This window comes from Stigmatopora argus, chromosome 5 (assembly GCF_051989625.1).
Source record: "Stigmatopora argus isolate UIUO_Sarg chromosome 5, RoL_Sarg_1.0, whole genome shotgun sequence".
Classification (NCBI taxonomy): Eukaryota; Metazoa; Chordata; class Actinopteri; order Syngnathiformes; family Syngnathidae; genus Stigmatopora; species Stigmatopora argus.
In genome coordinates, this window is record NC_135391.1 from 6761687 (window position 1) to 6780162 (window position 18476).

General features: G+C 38.6%; 2 protein-coding genes across 4 annotated transcripts in view; one reads left to right on the forward strand and one right to left on the reverse strand.

Moving 5' to 3' along the window:
* The first annotated feature begins 1124 nt into the window (after positions 1-1124).
* gle1 (GLE1 RNA export mediator) lies at positions 1125-5922 on the forward strand. Its single transcript, XM_077601660.1, has 15 exons — positions 1125-1349; positions 1508-1729; positions 1975-2106; positions 2204-2352; positions 2428-2488; positions 2568-2813; positions 2948-3167; positions 3345-3457; positions 3525-3737; positions 3820-4010; positions 4119-4248; positions 4862-4966; positions 5064-5146; positions 5239-5302; positions 5509-5922. Exons 1-15 carry the CDS (start codon positions 1251-1253, stop codon positions 5575-5577), a joined length of 2097 nt encoding a protein of 698 aa, XP_077457786.1. The 5' UTR covers positions 1125-1250; the 3' UTR covers positions 5578-5922.
* A 1019-nt stretch (positions 5923-6941) lies between these two features.
* Positions 6942-18476, reverse strand: part of LOC144074325 (dual specificity testis-specific protein kinase 1) — an 82479-nt gene continuing 70944 nt past the window's right edge. For all 3 annotated transcript variants that reach the window (XM_077600706.1, XM_077600707.1, XM_077600705.1), the window contains 7 exons: positions 17875-17996; positions 17666-17714; positions 9166-9315; positions 8319-8492; positions 8160-8243; positions 7801-7887; positions 6942-7675 (listed from right to left, as the gene is read on the reverse strand). In XM_077600706.1, the coding sequence (XP_077456832.1) occupies positions 7571-7675; positions 7801-7887; positions 8160-8243; positions 8319-8492; positions 9166-9315; positions 17666-17714; positions 17875-17996 (771 nt within the window). In that variant the 3' untranslated portion in view covers positions 6942-7570. The remainder of the gene's footprint in view (positions 7676-7800; positions 7888-8159; positions 8244-8318; positions 8493-9165; positions 9316-17665; positions 17715-17874; positions 17997-18476) is intronic.

Here is an 18476-nt window from a genome sequence, read left to right on the forward strand (position 1 = left end):
CACCTTCCCACACTTTGCATTGGCCAAAATTCTAGATGCTGTTCATTTACATAAAAGAGCTCGCATACAAGCTGAACGCTTTCATAGAATACTGATGACGCTATTGTTAAGTAGGTCTTGTAGGGGATTGGGGTTGAATATAAAATTTACAATGGGACCTCATGATTGGCCCAAATCACTCCTAAATGTGCCCGTTCTCCATCTGCTTTACCAAATGATATTTTGCACTCAATACATCTCTGCACATCCATAATGACTTTGGTATTCTCTTACTCCAGAACTTTATGGGTCTGTCATTTGCAGAGGCTCAAACAAATATACTGTCATTTTAGGAGGGCCTTGACACTTTAATGCCTTTATGTATAAAGTCTATGTGACATGCGAGCGGCTATGTATTTAAGAAACTAAGAAGGGGAAATTTTACTCTGTGGCCTTGAATGTTTTGTCATTGACACATGAAATAGTGACATAACCAGAAATGTTTCTTTGAGGTACAGAAGAATTGTTTTTCAAATGACCAATCAATATTGAAGCACCAATCAACTGAAGTGCCTGGTTAAAAATAGTGTCACCCTCAACACAAGCAATCCATCCAAGCCAACATCTGACAGTTCACTTAGCTAGGGACCATGAGGTCATCTTCTGACAGCCCATCACTTTACATATAATTATTGATCCAAAAAAGGCTTGAACCACAACTGACCTTCATGCACTATTTCACTAACAGGACAGGACAGGACATATACTTTGTTAAAGCATCAAGAGTATTGTTTGCTTTGCCTGTTAAAGTTTGATGCAGCACATATCTAGAAAAGAGCATGGGTAAAATATGGGAATGTATCTTTATAGTAATATTGATATACGTTGGAATGTGTTTTGGATCCCACGTGTCATGAAATTGAGTCTCCCTTAGGGTAAAATGCATGTGTGCCAATTTGGTTTGTATTTGAGAGAATAAAAACGTTTACAACGGCTTAAAATAATTATTTTTAAATTACACTAAAGAAACACTACACAATACACGCAAGAAGTAAACAAATAACTAATCAACAGCCTCTTTTGTCTTTCTACCTATACATACTCCTTCCCAGCAGGTGGCGGTAGAACATTTAAACGCTGGTTTGAGCACCACTATACTAATGAATCATACGAAGAAGACAAACAAAACCCTCGAAGAAGATTAAAGGCTTAAAATAAAAATTGCTCTGTTTACAATCTTTCTAACGTTATTTGAATTACTTTCTCTCAAAATGCCCAGTGACAGTCTGCGTTGGGAAACATTAGAGTTTCTAAAAAACTCGCCAAAGGCAAGGATCACATACGACCCATACTGGTCTGAGAGAGGTGAAGTAAGTGTGTTGTTTTTTCTTTATTTTTAGCTTCGCTTTGATCAACTGTTTTTCCTATAATGATCATCATATCTGTATCCGGGGATTACAGGTTTATATTGTTACCGGTTGACAGTTTCTGGGTTTGTGTCTTTTGTAAGAGATTTTGTATTCCGTAGGACATTTTGGCAGGTTATCAAGACACGTTGAGCTTGTCATCACAGTCCGGAGTCATATTGGAACAACTCAACTCCAAAATAACACCAAATGGGGTTGGTTTGGGTTTTGGATCGGGTCAGTCCAGTCCTGGTCTCACTGTCTCTGCTTCCCCTACTGGATTGAAATGTGCTCAGAACAACACAACTAATGAAACACCACCATTGAAACTGGAGCAGGAACAGGCAAGTCCCCTCTCAGAAGACACAAAAAAGCTTGGAAATGAAGTCATTATAGAATCATATTCTTTGACAATGTTTTACTTTTTTTAAGTTTATTTATTCCCTCCAAAGTAATGTTGTATTATTTATCTTCTAAGATTCTTCTGTAAGTCAAGCAGCATGCCAAGTTTAATTGAAAAAAAAGACTATTACTACTTGTTCTTGTCTCCATACTTTCTGTACATCAAACCCATGTTGTAAATGACCAGGACCCAGAAAATGTTGATGATGAAATCTGCAGTCCCCTGCCCTCGCCGACATTTTCCCTGCTTTCCCCCGAAGCCATGGCGATGGCGGGACGTATTATCATGTTTGAAGAAGAGACATGTCAAAAGGCAAAGGTCTGAAGCCGTCCATGTTTTTCCCCCTCAAAAATTTATTTGCAAGATATTATTCTGATGCAGTCCTTGTTTTGGGTGTTATTCTTGTGTGACGCAGACGGCATTCGAAGACCGTCAGGAGCGGCAAGAAAAGCTGGTGATGGCGGTGGCGAGCACAGAGTCCGAACAGCTAAATCGCTTCGAGGAGTTCATGGAGCTGAAGCAAAGACAAGAGTGCCAAAGCATGCGGGATATGATGGACAGAGAGTAAGAGTACTTGATAAACGGTCATGTGTGCATGTTGAGCTTTTTTCATATCTTCCTTAAATTCCTCAACTGTAGAACCAAAGAGAGCATTGGACGTCAAGAGAAGCTGAAAGAAGAACAGCGCCACAGATTAAAGGTATTCTCACAGTTTGACGTTAAACCCAGAGAATAAATCTGTATGATTCCCACCTGACGGTTTGTCGTCCTCACCTCAGATTCAGAATCTCCGTCTGAGGGAGGTGGAGCAACAGCGTCTCAGGGAAGCGGAGATGGAGCGACAGCGGCTGGTTGAAGGCAAAGAGAGGCTACGGAACCTCAACTCTATTCAGGAGGAGATCCTGCAGCTCAACCAGCTACTGGAGCCCTCAAACCAGGCTCCATCAGCAACTATTGGCAACTACAGTACACGTGGGAACCAACTGTGTTCCCAAGTGTCAGAGGTTGTTCGAAAGACAGCAGATGTTAGTGTCCTTTTCAGATTTTAACCCGAAAAAAACAGGCTTAATATGCCTTCTTTTGTTTTCTACACAAAACATAAATAAGTGGGTTTTTCGACCCATGTTCTAACAAGCTAAACAAATATTTATTGGCACAGGGACAGTATCCCAGCACGGAAGACATGAATGTGGCGGAGCGGGCCCTACATGAAATGAGGAATCAGATCCGCTTGATGCAAGAAGAGATAGCCAAAGCTCAGGAGGAAGAGAAGAAAAAAGAGTTGGAAGAGTCCAATAGAAAACAGGCAGAGTTGAAGACGCAACAGGAATCACAAAAGAAGGCGGAGCAGCTAGCCAAAGAGCGAGCACAAAAGCAAGGTGAGAAACAACACCACACAGCTGTGTAAGGAAAAATACTAAAGTGAACCTTAAAGATCATACTGACTAATTTTTGTGATTATAAAACCACAGTGCTCTCACTCAACCCGAAAATTCGCTGAATTTCGCTGTCAACCCTGAGCAGAATGTTTGACACATGTATTTGTCCATTGACAGGTCTGCAAAACAATGCAGATGAGACCACATTAAAATTGTACAGGGAGTTGCAGGAGCATCTCTCCCAGTGTGCTCAGTCCGTTGAAGAACTCAAATCGTCAAAAGACGCCCAGGTTAGTTGGAGGAATTTATTTTACGCTGTCTAAAAAAGCCATGATATTGACATTTCTGTTTACATAGGCAAAGAGACTGAGGTTGGAGCTCCAGAAAGCAGCCATCATACCCATCAATCAAATCTCCACCAATTCGGGAATTCAGCTTCGAGAAATCTTTGAACAGCTCGACAAGCTGCTGTCCGGAGGGGCGGTAGTGTCAGGGGGGAAATCTATTTGCTCCTCCCATCATCCACAAGGCTCGGATTTTGTGTATTACAAAGTGGCCGAGAGGTTTGTGGTAAGTGTTAGGTCAGCTGACTAGTCTGTTAGGAAACCTGTGACAGTGAGAAGATCTCACTTTAGGATTTGACTTCTTGTAGAAACAAGGTGAGGAAGCGGTATCTTCACATCATGAGTCGGCCTTCCCCATTGGCATGGCGGCCTCGGGTATCTGGCAACTTCACCCCCGATTGGGTAAACTCCTCCTGGGCCACCTGCACAAAAATTGTCCTTACGCGGTCCCTCATTATCCTCAAATGAAGCATGGCACATCTGTGGAGGAATACCAGAGGTAGGTCTGCCATAAAACATTCCTTTTGCTGACATGGGCAATAGATAGAATATGAGCGCAGTCAGCAGGACACATAGTAGCAGACGACGAGATGTGTTCACTCAACAGAACTCTTGGCTACCGTGTTACCGACGCTGGGGTAGAAGACCAAGACTGTTTCCTGAAAAGGATGTCCGGCATGATCCGCCTCTACGCTGCCATCATCCAACAGAGGTGGCCTTTCGACTCCAAACAAGGGGTAGGAACTTGTCTATTTGTCAAACATGTCTTTGCACTAACAATACATAGATTACAATTGCATTGATATCAGGTGTTCTTTTTTTATTTTTTTATTTGTTTCCGTTTAAAGTTGCTTGCGTCTATTTTATCTAGGCCACATGTGTCAAAGTGGCGGCCCGGGGGCCAAATTTGGCCCACCGCATCGATTTATGTGGCCCGGGAAAGTAAATCATGAGTGCCGACTTTCTGTTTTAGGATCAAATTAAAATGAAGAGTATAGATGTATATCAAATTTCCTGATTTTTCCCCCCCTTTTAAATCAATAATTGTATTTTTTTAATCCATTTTTTCTGTTTTTAGTTCAAAAATCATTTTGTAAAATCTAAAAATATATTTAAAAAAAGTTAAAATAAACATTGTGTTAGATCTATAAAAAAACTGAATATTCAGGGCTTTTAATCCAGTTATTTTAATCCTTTTATAAAAAATATATCTATATATTATATCTAAAATGGTCCGGCCCACGTGAAATCAAGTTGACGGTAAAGCGGCCCGCGAACCAACCCGAGTCTGACACCCTTGATTTAGGCGGATGCAGACATAGCATAACATTAATATTCCTCATGTTTCAGTTGCCTGCTCACGGTCTGAGTAATGGTTGGAGGTGGTTGGCTCAGATGCTTAACATGGAGCCTATTGCAGACATTACTGCAACGCTACTGTTGGACTTTCTTGAGGTGAGTCCGACCGATTAAGTGTGCAACGATGAAAAGCAAAGCTGAGATCTGTACTTTGGACTTCCACTTCTTGTACTCACACACTTGATTCCTTCAGGTTTGCGGTCATGCTTTGTTAAAAAGCTACCAGGGCCAGTTTTGGAAAATCTTTTTGCTTCTAAAAGAGCAATACTTACCCAGGTACTCTCACTCACACAAGTTGGTTGTTGAGTTTATCATCAGCTGCATTGTAAATGTTATATGATGACATGAGTGTATGTGTCTGTTACAAGAATTGAAGCGGTGACCAGCAGTGATCAGATGGGCTCTGTCTCCAGACTCAGAGTATTCCTAGAGGTAAGAGACGCAATGCTCCAATGTATCTCCTCGTGTACGGCTCGCACTAAAGAGATTTGTTTAGTATAATTCAAAACGAGAAGAAAAAAATAATTTAAAAAAATTGGCAACAAGAAGTGACTGTGTACAACTCATTCTGATATGTCGCCATACCATAAAGTTTGCCATTGAAGAAAGAGTAAATGTGATACTTTGTGTCCACGCAGAAAGTGCTGCGAGAACGACAGATTCGTCCCCCTAAGGGCGAACTAATGCCCATGTTCTGGAGGTCATGAGATTGACATTGGATGAACCTGATTGTTGTAGAGGAGAGTGAAATAGACAAAAACAAATGTCAAAGACACAATGTCACCTTTCACACTGTGTATGCATTTGCTAGGGTCTGTTGTAGACATCCAACGCAAAGGAGATTACTTGAAAGTAATTAAATATAGTGCTTATTTTCTTTTTTCCCCCTGACTTTTTATCAATGGATTTTTCACCGTCATTTTTATAAGATCACTCATGTAAAGACAGGTTATTTTTATACACTAAAAATACTATGAAATATTCATCCAAAAACAACACTTTGTAGCGTTTGGAATGTCTTTAAGTACATTAAATGTGCTATTTATTTTAAATACTGTTGACATCATGTCCTTATTCCTGTGGAACTTAGTCTTTTACCTCATTTTGTTAGCAAACAACAGAACTTAGAAAGAGTAGCTGTCTCCCATTCCGTGATTACAGTGAAGTTAATGGTCTGAAACAAAAGAGTCATCAAAAATACATTAACTGTGTCTAATCATGACATGCAAAACTCAATTTCAGACTCTTATTCTCACTCAGATCACACCTCGTCACAAGGAGATGGACTCAATTAGCACACTACCTCGTTAACTTTGGTTTTGGGTGGCTTGTAGGGCTATTTGCTCGTTTAGCTTTAATTTATGTCACCCATCTTTTTAGTCAAATGTGTCGTAGCAATGCACTTTTGTAACTTTGGTCCAGCTGCAATGCCATTACCTTACTATGATAATCAAACAAATTATTTCTTAAATAGGTTACCTCACAGCAAGAGCCCTTATAGTGCCTAATTTATTTTTAATGATCCTTGAGGAGCGATGGATTATGTTAATAAGAACTCGCAGAGCCACGTCTTTAAAGACACATGCACTTCAGTCTGTTAAGTAGAAGCTTTTATTTGTACCAATCTGAACAAAAGACCTAATACTATAAAAATATTACTAAACAGACAATTAAAAAAATGACTGAAATAGACAATATATACAGTATCATGATATGATATAACTGCTAAAGAATTTAAAACCATTACAATTTTATTGTATGAAATTATTCAAGATATATTTCTCATTTTTAAATTTGTTTGGGACACTTTTTAAACACTTTGATTTTTTTTTTGTATCGCTAAAAGTGAATCATAAACGTTATAAACAAAAACTTGAAATGTTTCTCAATTTGAGGTCATTCCAACAAAAAATGTCAAAATTATTGGCCTATGAAATGTGGTCAAACATTTTAGAACACCCTGTACTTTATTCCGCCCTTAAAAGTCCAAAACAATTATGTAATCCCCAAATCGCTAAAATGCGTTAATTTCCACCACGTTTTTGTTGTCATTAGTGTGAAGTATAAATGTTTTGTTGTCTGTTTGAGGTTATTCTGAAAAAAAGCATTTTTCACTTGACTTTGTGACACTTGAATGCAAATAAATAGAGAACACTTTTGGGAATGTTTCACTGAATGATGTTGACTGTTGAGATGAGCAATTAATCAGTGCATTTTCCTAAGACAAGTCAAAAAGTCTGCAAAGTCAAACGTGCGATCTTCAGATTTAAAAGTTGTCCTGCATTTGGGTTCAAGAGATGTTTTCTGAGGATATTTTGACAACTGTCCTCTTTGCTGTCCTGATTTCAGTCGAAAACCAACAACTCAATCGTCAACCCTATCCTGAATTAAAAAAGAAAATATCGCTGAAGGAAGAACCAGCATCTTCAGACATGATTGTCCGTATGGTTACATGGCAAACCCTTAGTCATTAGCGAATGAACGAAAAGGGTGTGCTGGGTACAGTATTCACCTTTGAATGACACCAAATATTATAAATGCGTACATCAAAAAAATGTACATGACAAGTCCTTTTTTCTCCCATAAAAAATAGCAAATATGTATGTTTGCGCCGCTTCAGTTGAGCAGTATTGGGTGAAATATGTCTCAATCAGCTTGATGCTGTTTTCCGTGCCTCCATTGTTTCTTCCCCTCAACAAGTCAGGTCAAGGCCAGTTCGTTTTTTGGCAGTGGCTCCAAACTCTCTGCAAATTCTCCTAAATCATCTAACAGCTCCGTGAATGCTGGACGTCTGAAGGACTCCACCTGACAGACAAAGAAACAGCTGCTATCTGGGGAAACTTCTGAGAAACTTTTTTGATAGCATGAATTAGAGACCCCATGTATTTTATTGGCGATGTATGTAGATGGGCACATTCTTAGATATTTACCATACAGCAGCTGGCTGCCAGTTCCAAAAGACGCTGAGGACAGTCGGTCACCATCTCCTTGAATGCTGTCTTATCCAACCCATAGTCCTAAAATATCAATATGCATTTGACAAGATTCTGAAAATTGAGCAATTTCCCCAGATTCAACTTTTATCATTGATTGGCAACCACAACAAGAAGCCATTGCAAGACTAAATGAAAAATTAACAGAATATATTGGGTCTGACTTTAACATTTTTATACATACTATCAACAACACCTGTAAATCCAAAAAAAAAAAATCATAAAATCTTTGAGTATGTTTTTCTGCCTTTTGTCTGAACAAAAATCAATTAGTACCCCTGATAAATGAAACCTACCTGAGTTCTGGGTAGTATCTCAGGGTCAGCAGGGACCCTAGCCAAGATTTCACAAAGCACGATTCCAAAGGAGAAAACATCTACCTAAGAGAGGAAAAATTATCCCCCAATAATAATAAGATCAAATAGAGATTTAGAATCTAAGAGTTTATCTGATACCTTGCGGTCGTACGGCTCCCCTCGCAACATTTCCGGGGCCATCCAAAAAGCAGAGCCCACCAATGAGAGTTTTCTTCCCAGGTCTTTGACTGGAAGTTCCACCACCTCTCTTGCCAGACCGAAGTCTGTCACCAAGGCCTCTCGACCTCGAGACGTGATGCGGATCAGACAATTCTGCCGAGAAACAATGTTATGACATTCGGCCAGGAGAGGGCAGACTCTGATAGGCATTCAAACATGTACAGTATACTTCAATGAGTGCTGATATTTGAGTGTACAGTAATCCCTCGTTTTTCGTGGATAATGTAGACTAGACATGGCTGCAATAATCAAAAAACGCAAAGTAGGATCACCCCTATTATTACTACCATACTATCGAAACATCTATCCAGTATTCCCGAGAATGTGTGATCCATTTTTTAGTGCCATCCCAATAGATTTGTCTTTCATTTTATCGATCACCAAGTCTGTGAAGTGTCAGTCAGTTTCCTGCCCACTAAATAATTCAACTCCAGGTGGGGAGAGCCTCAGAAAAATGAGACTAAAGACTTCCTCATACAGGGCGATCGATAGCTGCCTGGCCGTCCCATTCAAAATGGATTAAATATTCATTGCTATCAATGTCAGCCAATGAGTTGAAAATTATTTCTAGAGCACTGGTTGTTTTTATAAATGTAAATACAACCAACTTGATCCTTATTTGGAAAATGTAAACAACCATCGGCCGGTGAATATTAGGTATTGTTGTTGAACTAATGTTTTTTTTCATATATTTAAAAAGATAGAAAAGTGATTTTTTTGTATGTAATATCATACCTGTAATGAAGCATAAATGAGATTTTCTTACTTTTGAGTTGAGATCCCTGTGGTAAATATTCTTGTAATGCAGGTAGATCATCCCTCTGCTTATATCACAGGCCAGGTCCACCTTCTCTCTCCAGCACAGAGGAACATCTTTTTTGGCCAGGAGCTCGTCCAGACAGCCACCATTCACGTACTAACATGGGTCAAAAATGAAAATGTGTCACTAGCAATTTACTTTGCAATTTTACATGACTCTATAATTGCAACTCCCATTTTTATTTGACTTTTTTTCTTCTTAAAATGCCTGTTGTTTTCTTCAAAATTATGTTTCAATTAACTGTACGGGCAGGGGTTAGGGTTAGCGTTAGGGAGTGGCGGTCCGTGAATTTCCTAGCGACGCCTTCAGCTGTCGGAATCAATCCAACCCTCAAAAACTATTTGATGGCTATAAAACCTCTACTGCAGCTACAGCTGTGACACATAAAAAATCATCAATAATAACCTCATACAACTGAAATATTATTTAGGAATATAGCCATATTTTGCTCACCAAAATCCATCCTCCTTCTTTTCATGTGTCATTTTCCTTAAATAGAAGCAACCGTGTGTACTCAAGGGTTTCCAAAAACGACAAGGTAAGGTGTGATTATATAATATATATATATATATATATATATATATATATATATATATATATATATATATATATATATATATATGTATATATATGTATATATATGTATGTATATATATATATATATATATGTATATATATGTATATATATGTGTATATATATGTATATATATGTATATATATATATATATATATATATATATATATATATATATATATAGTCACTACTTTCCAATAATGTTGAGGTAAAGTGTGGCCACTTCATGGTGTAGTGGTTCTGTTACCTGCCCACCATGTGGGCAGACAGGGTTCAAATCCCAGTTGGTAATCATTTTTCCCTTAAATAAAAACAACCGTGTGTAGTCAAGACTTTCCAAAAATGACAATGTTAAGTGTGACCACTTCATGGTGCAGAGGTTTGTTCACCTGACTGCCATGTGGGCAGTTGTGGTTCGAATCTCAGTTGGGAATTATTTTTCCCTTAAATAGAAACAACCTTGTGAAGTCAAGACTTTCCAATAATGACAAAGTAAAGTGTGGCCACTTCATGGTGTAGAGGTTCATTCACCTGACTGCCGTGTGGGCAGGCAGGGTTCGAATCTCGGTGGACGATGAACCATTTTGCCATTAAAAAAGACTAAGTCATTCAGTCTTTCCTTAAATAAAAGAACCAAATGACCATCTATAGGCGGGCCGCCTCATGGTGTAGTGGGTAGGTCACCTGCCTGCCATGTGGGAGGCGAGGGTTCACGTCACGACTGTATGGTGTCTGAACGCCACCAGGAAGCCCCCCCCCCCCCCAACTGTCCTCCGGTCAGCCAAAGGCTGACCAGAATAATTGTTTTGCTGAAAAAAATGACTAAGTCTTTATTTTAATTAAAAAAGGATACTCCATTTACTGAACTACATAGTGTAGTGATCAGTCAAACAACAGCAGGATTCGAACCCCAACTGCCCACACGGCAGACGGATGAGTTAACCTCTACACCACAAATTGGCCACACTTCACCTTGTCATTATTGGAAGGTCTTGACTACAAATGTATAGAAACGACTAAGGGAAAATGTTTCCCGACCGGGATTCGAACCCCACCTGCCGACATGGGAGACAGGTGAGTTAACCGCTACACCACGAATTGGCCACAATTCACTTTGTCATTATTGGAAGGTCTTGACTACAAATATATAGAAACAACTAAGGGAAATTGTTTCCCGACCGGGATTCGAAGCCCACCTGCCCACATGGAAAACAGGTGAGTTAACCTCTACACCACAAATTGGCCACACTTCACCTTGTCATTATTGGAAGGTCTTGACTACAAATATATAGAAACGACTAAGGGAAAATGTTTCCCGACCGGGATTCGAACCCCACCTGCCCACATAGGAGACAGGTGAGTTAACCTCTACACCACAAATTGGCCACACTTCACTTTGTCATTACAGACGCTTCCCTACTTACGAACGCAATTGGTTCCGAGCGATTGTTCATAAGTTGAATTTGTTCGTAAGTTGATTCAGTGCTATATTTTGTATTATAATTTATGTTTAAGGCTGATATAAGTATATTGAAGGTTTATATAAGTGCATTTGTATGTTTAAGGCTTGTATAAGTAACACGCATTGGTTTGTACTGAAAAAAAAAAAATTTAATAAAATGGAGAGAATATGTACAGTACTGTAGAGAGAGAGAGAGAGAGAGAGAGAGAGAGAGATTTATGTATTAGAAACTGAAACTTTCAGAAGTCACTGTGGTCCAGTGGCAAAGACAATGGGTCAGAACTTCAGGTGGACTCGAGTTCAATTCCACTCTTTGCAATTCTCAAATTGTTTATTGAGGTAATGAAAAGGATAGATATAACTTCCAATCACATCATTTCAGAAGTCACTGTGGTCCAGTGGCAAAGACAATGGGTCAGAACTTCAGGTGGACTCAAGTTCAAATCAGGAATGAGTTCAATTCCACTCTTTGCAATTCTCAAATTGTTTATTGAGGTAATGAAAAGGATAGATATAACTTCCAATCATATCATTTCAGAAGTCACTGTGGTCCAGTGGCAAAGACAATGGGTCAGAACTTCAGGTGGACTCAAGTTCAAATCAGGAATGAGTTCAATTCCACTCTTTGCAATTCTCAAATTGTTTATTGAGGTAATGAAAAGGATAGATATAACTTCCAATCACATCATTTCAGAAGTCACTGTGGTCCAGTGGCAAAGACAATGGGTCAGAACTTCAGGTGGACTCAAGTTCAAATCAGGAGTGAGTTCGATTCCACTCTTTGCAATTCTCAAATTGTTTATTGAGGTAATGAAAAGGATAGATATAACTTCCAATCACATCATTTCAGAAGTCACTGTGGTCCAGTGGCAAAGTCAATGGGTCAGAACTTCAGGTGGACTCAAGGTCAAATCAGGACTGAGTTCAATTCCACTCTTTGCAATTCTCAAATTGTTTATTGAGGTAATGAAAAGGATAGATATAACTTCCAATCATATCATTTCAGAAGTCACTGTGGTCCAGTGGCAAAGTCAATGGGTCAGAACTTCAGGTGGACTTGAGTTCAAATCAGGAATAAGTTCAATTCCACTCTTTGCAATTCTCAAATTGTTTATTGAGGTAATGAAAAGGATAGATATAACTTCCAACCACATCATTTCAGAAGCCACTGTGGTCCAGTGGCAAAGACAATGGGTCAGAACTTCAGGTGGACTCAAGTTCAAATCAGGAGTGAGTTCAATTCCACTCTTTGCAATTCTCAAATTGTTTATTGAGGTAATGAAAAGGATAGATATAACTTCCAATCATATCATTTCAGAAGTCACTGTGGTCCAGTGGCAAAGTCAATGGGTCAGAACTTCAGGTGGACTCAAGTTCAAATCAGGAATGAGTTCAATTCCACTCTTTGCAATTCTCAAATTGTTTATTGAGGTAATGAAGAGGATGAATATGACTTCCAATCACATTATTTCAGAAGTCACTGTGGTCCAGTGGCAAAGACAATGGGTCAAAATTTAAGGTGGACACAAGTTCAAATCAGGAGAGAGTTCAATTCCACTCTTTGCAATTCTCAAATTGTTTATTGAGGTAATGAAAAGGATAGATATAACTTCCAATCATATCATTTCAGAAGTCACTGTGGTCCAGTGGCAAAGTCAATGGGTCAGAACTTCAGGTGGACTCAAGTTCAAATCAGGAATGAGTTCAATTCCACTCTTTGCAATTCTCAAATTGTTTATTGAGGTAATGAAGAGGATGAATATGACTTCCAATCACATTATTTCAGAAGTCACTGTGGTCCAGTGGCAAAGACAATGGGTCAAAATTTAAGGTGGACACAAGTTCAAATCAGGAGTGAGTTCAATTCCACTCTTTGCAATTCTCAAATTGTTTATTGAGGTAATGAAAAGGATAGATATAACTTCCAATCACATCATTTCAGAAGTCACTGTGGTCCAGTGGCAAAGACAATGGGTCAGAACTTCAGGTGGACTCAAGTTCAAATCAGGAGTGAGTTCAATTCCACTCTTTGCAATTCTCAAATTGTTTATTGAGGTAATGAAAAGGATAGATATAACTTCCAATCATATCATTTCAGAAGTCACTGTGGTCCAGTGGCAAAGTCAATGGGTCAGAACTTCAGGTGGACTCAAGGTCAAATCAGGACTGAGTTCAATTCCACTCTTTGCAATTCTCAAATTGTTTATTGAGGTAATGAAAAGGATAGATATAACTTCCAATCATATCATTTCAGAAGTCACTGTGGTCCAGTGGCAAAGTCAATGGGTCAGAACTTCAGGTGGACTCGAGTTCAAATCAGGAATAAGTTCAATTCCACTCTTTGCAATTCTCAAATTGTTTATTGAGGTAATGAAAAGGATAGATATAACTTCCAACCACATCATTTCAGAAGCCACTGTGGTCCAGTGGCAAAGACAATGGGTCAGAACTTCAGGTGGACTCAAGTTCAAATCAGGAGTGAGTTCAATTCCACTCTTTGCAATTCTCAAATTGTTTATTGAGGTAATGAAAAGGATATATATAACTTCCAATCATATCATTTCAGAAGTCACTGTGGTCCAGTGGCAAAGTCAATGGGTCAGAACTTCAGGTGGACTCAAGTTCAAATCAGGAATGAGTTCAATTCCACTCTTTGCAATTCTCAAATTGTTTATTGAGGTAATGAAGAGGATGAATATGACTTCCAATCACATTATTTCAGAAGTCACTGTGGTCCAGTGGCAAAGACAATGGGTCAAAATTTAAGGTGGACACAAGTTCAAATCAGGAGTGAGTTCAATTCCACTCTTTGCAATTCTCAAATTGTTTATTGAGGTAATGAAAAGGATAGATATAACTTCCAATCATATCATTTCAGAAGTCACTGTGGTCCAGTGGCAAAGTCAATGGGTCAGAACTTCAGGTGGACTCAAGTTCAAATCAGGAATGAGTTCAATTCCACTCTTTGCAATTCTCAAATTGTTTATTGAGGTAATGAAGAGGATGAATATGACTTCCAATCACATTATTTCAGAAGTCACTGTGGTCCAGTGGCAAAGACAATGGGTCAAAATTTAAGGTGGACACAAGTTCAAATCAGGAGTGAGTTCAATTCCACTCTTTGCAATTCTCAAATTGTTTATTGAGGTAATGAAAAGGATAGATATAACTTCCAATCACATCATTTCAGAAGTCACTGTGGTCCAGTGGCAAAGACAATGGGTCAGAACTTCAGGTGGACTCAAGTTCAAATCAGGAGTGAGTTCAATTCCACTCTTTGCAATTCTCAAATTGTTTATTGAGGTAATGAAAAGGATAGATATAACTTCCAATCATATCATTTCAGAAGTCACTGTGGTCCAGTGGCAAAGTCAATGGGTCAGAACTTCAGGTGGACTCAAGTTCAAATCAGGAATGAGTTCAATTCCACTCTTTGCAATTCTCAAATTGTTTATTGAGGTAATGAAGAGGATGAATATGACTTCCAATCACATTATTTCAGAAGTCACTGTGGTCCAGTGGCAAAGACAATGGGTCAAAATTTAAGGTGGACACAAGTTCAAATCAGGAGTGAGTTCAATTCCACTCTTTGCAATTCTCAAATTGTTTATTGAGGTAATGAAAAGGATAGATATAACTTCCAATCATATCATTTCAGAAGTCACTGTGGTCCAGTGGCAAAGTCAATGGGTCAGAACTTCAGGTGGACTCAAGTTCAAATCAGGAATGAGTTCAATTCCACTCTTTGCAATTCTCAAATTGTTTATTGAGGTAATGAAGAGGATGAATATGACTTCCAATCACATTATTTCAGAAGTCACTGTGGTCCAGTGGCAAAGTCAATGGGTCAGAACTTCAGGTGGACTCAAGTTCAAATCAGGAATGAGTTCAATTCCACTCTTTGCAATTCTCAAATTGTTTATTGAGGTAATGAAGAGGATGAATATGACTTCCAATCACATTATTTCAGAAGTCACTGTGGTCCAGTGGCAAAGACAATGGGTCAAAATTTAAGGTGGACACAAGTTCAAATCAGGAGTGAGTTCAATTCCACTCTTTGCAATTCTCAAATTGTTTATTTAGGTAATGAAAAGGATAAATATAACTTCCAATCATGTATAGGCGGGCCGCCTTGTGGTGTAGTGGGTAAGTCACCTGCCTGCGACGTGGGTGTCGAGGGTTCACGTCCCGGTGTCGCCAGTCAACGACTGTATGGTGTCGGCAGTCGGCCGAAGGCCGACTGTCGAACACCACCAGGAACCCCCCCCCCCCCAACTGTCTTCCGGTCAGCCTTCGGCTGACCGGAAATATTGTTTTGCTGAAAAAAATGACTAAGTCTTTATTTGAATGAAAAAAGGATTACCCATTTACTGAACTACTAGTGTAGTGATTAGTCAAACGAGAGCGGGATTCGAACCCCATCTCCCACATGGCAGTCAAATCCACTAACTTAAGGTCTGTCTGACCCATTGTCTTTGCCACTGGACCACAGTGACTTCTGAAATGAGATGATTGGAAGTTATATTTATCATTTTCATCACCTCAATAAACAATTTGAGATTTGCAAAGAGTGGACTTGAACTCACTCCAGATTTGAACTTGTGTCCAACTTCAACCCATTGTTCTTGCCACTGGACCACAGTGTCTTCTGAAATGATGTGATTGGAAGTTATATTTATCCTTTTAATTACCTCAATAAACAATTTGAGAATTGCAAAGAGTGGAATCAAACTCACTTCTGATTTGAACTTGAGTCCACCTGAAGTTCTGACCCTTTGTCTTTGCCACTGCACCACTGTAAAGTTGGAAGTTGTATTTAGCCTTTTCATTACCTCAATAAACAATTTGAGAATTGCAAGGAGTGGAATTGAACTCACTCCTGATTCCCGCCTCATGTCTGACCCAATGATTTTGCCAGTGGACCACAGCAACAACTAGAAGGTGAAGAATCAGAAGTCAGATTTATTCTCCGACTCTCTTAGCCTTACTTGCTATGTCATTTTTTAAAGAAAAAAAGCCTTACTATACTATGTCGTTATTTAAGAAAAGAAGCCTTACTATACAATATCGTTTTTTAAGAAAAAAAGGCTTCCTCTACTATGTCGTTTTTTAAGAAAAAAAGCCATACTATACTATGTCGTTTTTTAAAGGAAAAAAGCCATACTATAGTTTGTCGTTTTTTTAGGGGGAAAAGCCATACTATACTATGTCGTTTTTTAAAGGAAAAAAGCCATACTATACTATGTCGTTTTTTTAGGAAAAAAAGCCTTACTATACTATGTCGTTTTTTAAGAAAAAAAGCCTTACTATACATGGTCTTTTTTAAACAAAAAAGCCTTACTATACATGGTCATTTTTTAAGAAAAAAGCCTTACTATACATGGTCTTTTTTGTAAATAAAAAGCCTTACTATACTATGTCGTTTTTAAAGACAAAAAAGCCTTACTATACTGTGTCGTTTTTAAAGAAAATAAGCCTTACTATACTATGTCGTCTTTAAAGAAAAAAGCCTATACTATGTTGTTTTTTAAGAAAAAAACCTTACTATACTATGTCGTTTTTTACGAAAAAAAGCCTTACAATACTCTGTCGTTTTTTTTAAGAAAAAAGCCTTACAATACTATGTCATTTTTTAAGAAAAAAAGCCTTAACGAACGCAATTGGTTCCGAGCGATTGTTCATAAGTTGAATTTGTTTGTAAGTTGATTCAGTGCTATATTTTGTATTATAATTTATGTTTAAGGCCGATATAAGTATATTGAAGGTTTATATAAGTGCATTTGTATGTTTAAGGCTTGTATAAGTAACACGCAGTGAGACAGGTGAGTTAACCTCTACACCACAAATTGGCCACACTTCACTTTGTCATTATTGGAAGGTCTTGACTACAAATATATAGAAACAACTAAGGGAAAATGTTTCCCGACCAGGATTCAAACCCCACCTGCCCACATGGAAAACAGGTGAGTTAACCTCTACGCCACGAATTGGCCACATGTCACCTTGTCATTATTGGAAGGTCTTGACTACAAATATATAGAAACGACTAAGGGAAAATGATTCCTGACTGGGATTTGAACCCCACCTGCCCACATGGGAGACAGGTGAGTGAACCTCTACACCATGAAGTGATCACACTTGACTATGTCATTATTGGAAAGTCTTGACTACACATGGTTGTTTCTGTTTAAGGGAAATATGATTCCCAACTGGGATGCGAACAACACCTTTCCACATGGCAGTCTGAACATACCTGTCAACCTCTGCCGAACTGCCCTTATAAATGATTATTGATTCCCCTTACAATTTGTAAGGGGAATCAATAATCATCAGTTATCGGCAGAGGTTGACAGGTATGCAGTCAGGTGAGCAGGGACCTCTTACAGTTCGCAAAACTCTTTTGGACCCACCTCTAAAATTGGGTAGAGCTTGTCTTCTTTAACACATATTCCCAGATATCTAGAAAATGGACAATATGCATGTCAGTTCAAATGCCACAAATGGAGAATGTACTTTTAATAGTGCAAAGTTCACATCATTGGGCAGTGTATAGACTCGAAGAAATCTTCATGATTACTTTCTGAGTGAAGAGTGAAGTGAAAAAAGCCACGACTTTTACCTGACAATATTAGGATGGGATAATTTTTGAAGAAGGCTGATTTCACGTACAATGCTGTCTTGGTCCACGTCATTTTTGTATATCTTCACAACCATAACCTTACGGCTAGTAGTATGTACCACCTGAAGACAGAGGTGGTCATTTCAGCGGAACTAAGACAAAAAAAAGCTCTAAGATCCCCATGACAAGTAGATGCACAGCCATATTTTTCTAGTATCACTGTTATATATTTCTGGGCTTCTCAATTAAGAATTTAAACAGCAAGTTTTGATCAAATATATTGCATTTAAGGATGACAGTTCCAACTGGCCCAACCCAAAATATGAAACGTCCTTGGTCTGCATCCAAGATGGAAAAAGGAGAAAGAATATGTCACCAAAAAGGGTAAAGTAACATAGTCTGTGATGATGTTTTTGTATCTTTATTCCACTGTTCTCCAAATGAAGATGCTTTTCTATTATAATTCTAAGACATTTGTGATTTGCATGTTTCGATTCTTTGAACAACCACCTTTCATATCTATAGATCTTTTCCTTGCCTTCAAACTCAGGAAATCTTGGTTTCCCTGCTGCTGCACTGGTTTCCCAATAGGCATTACATAA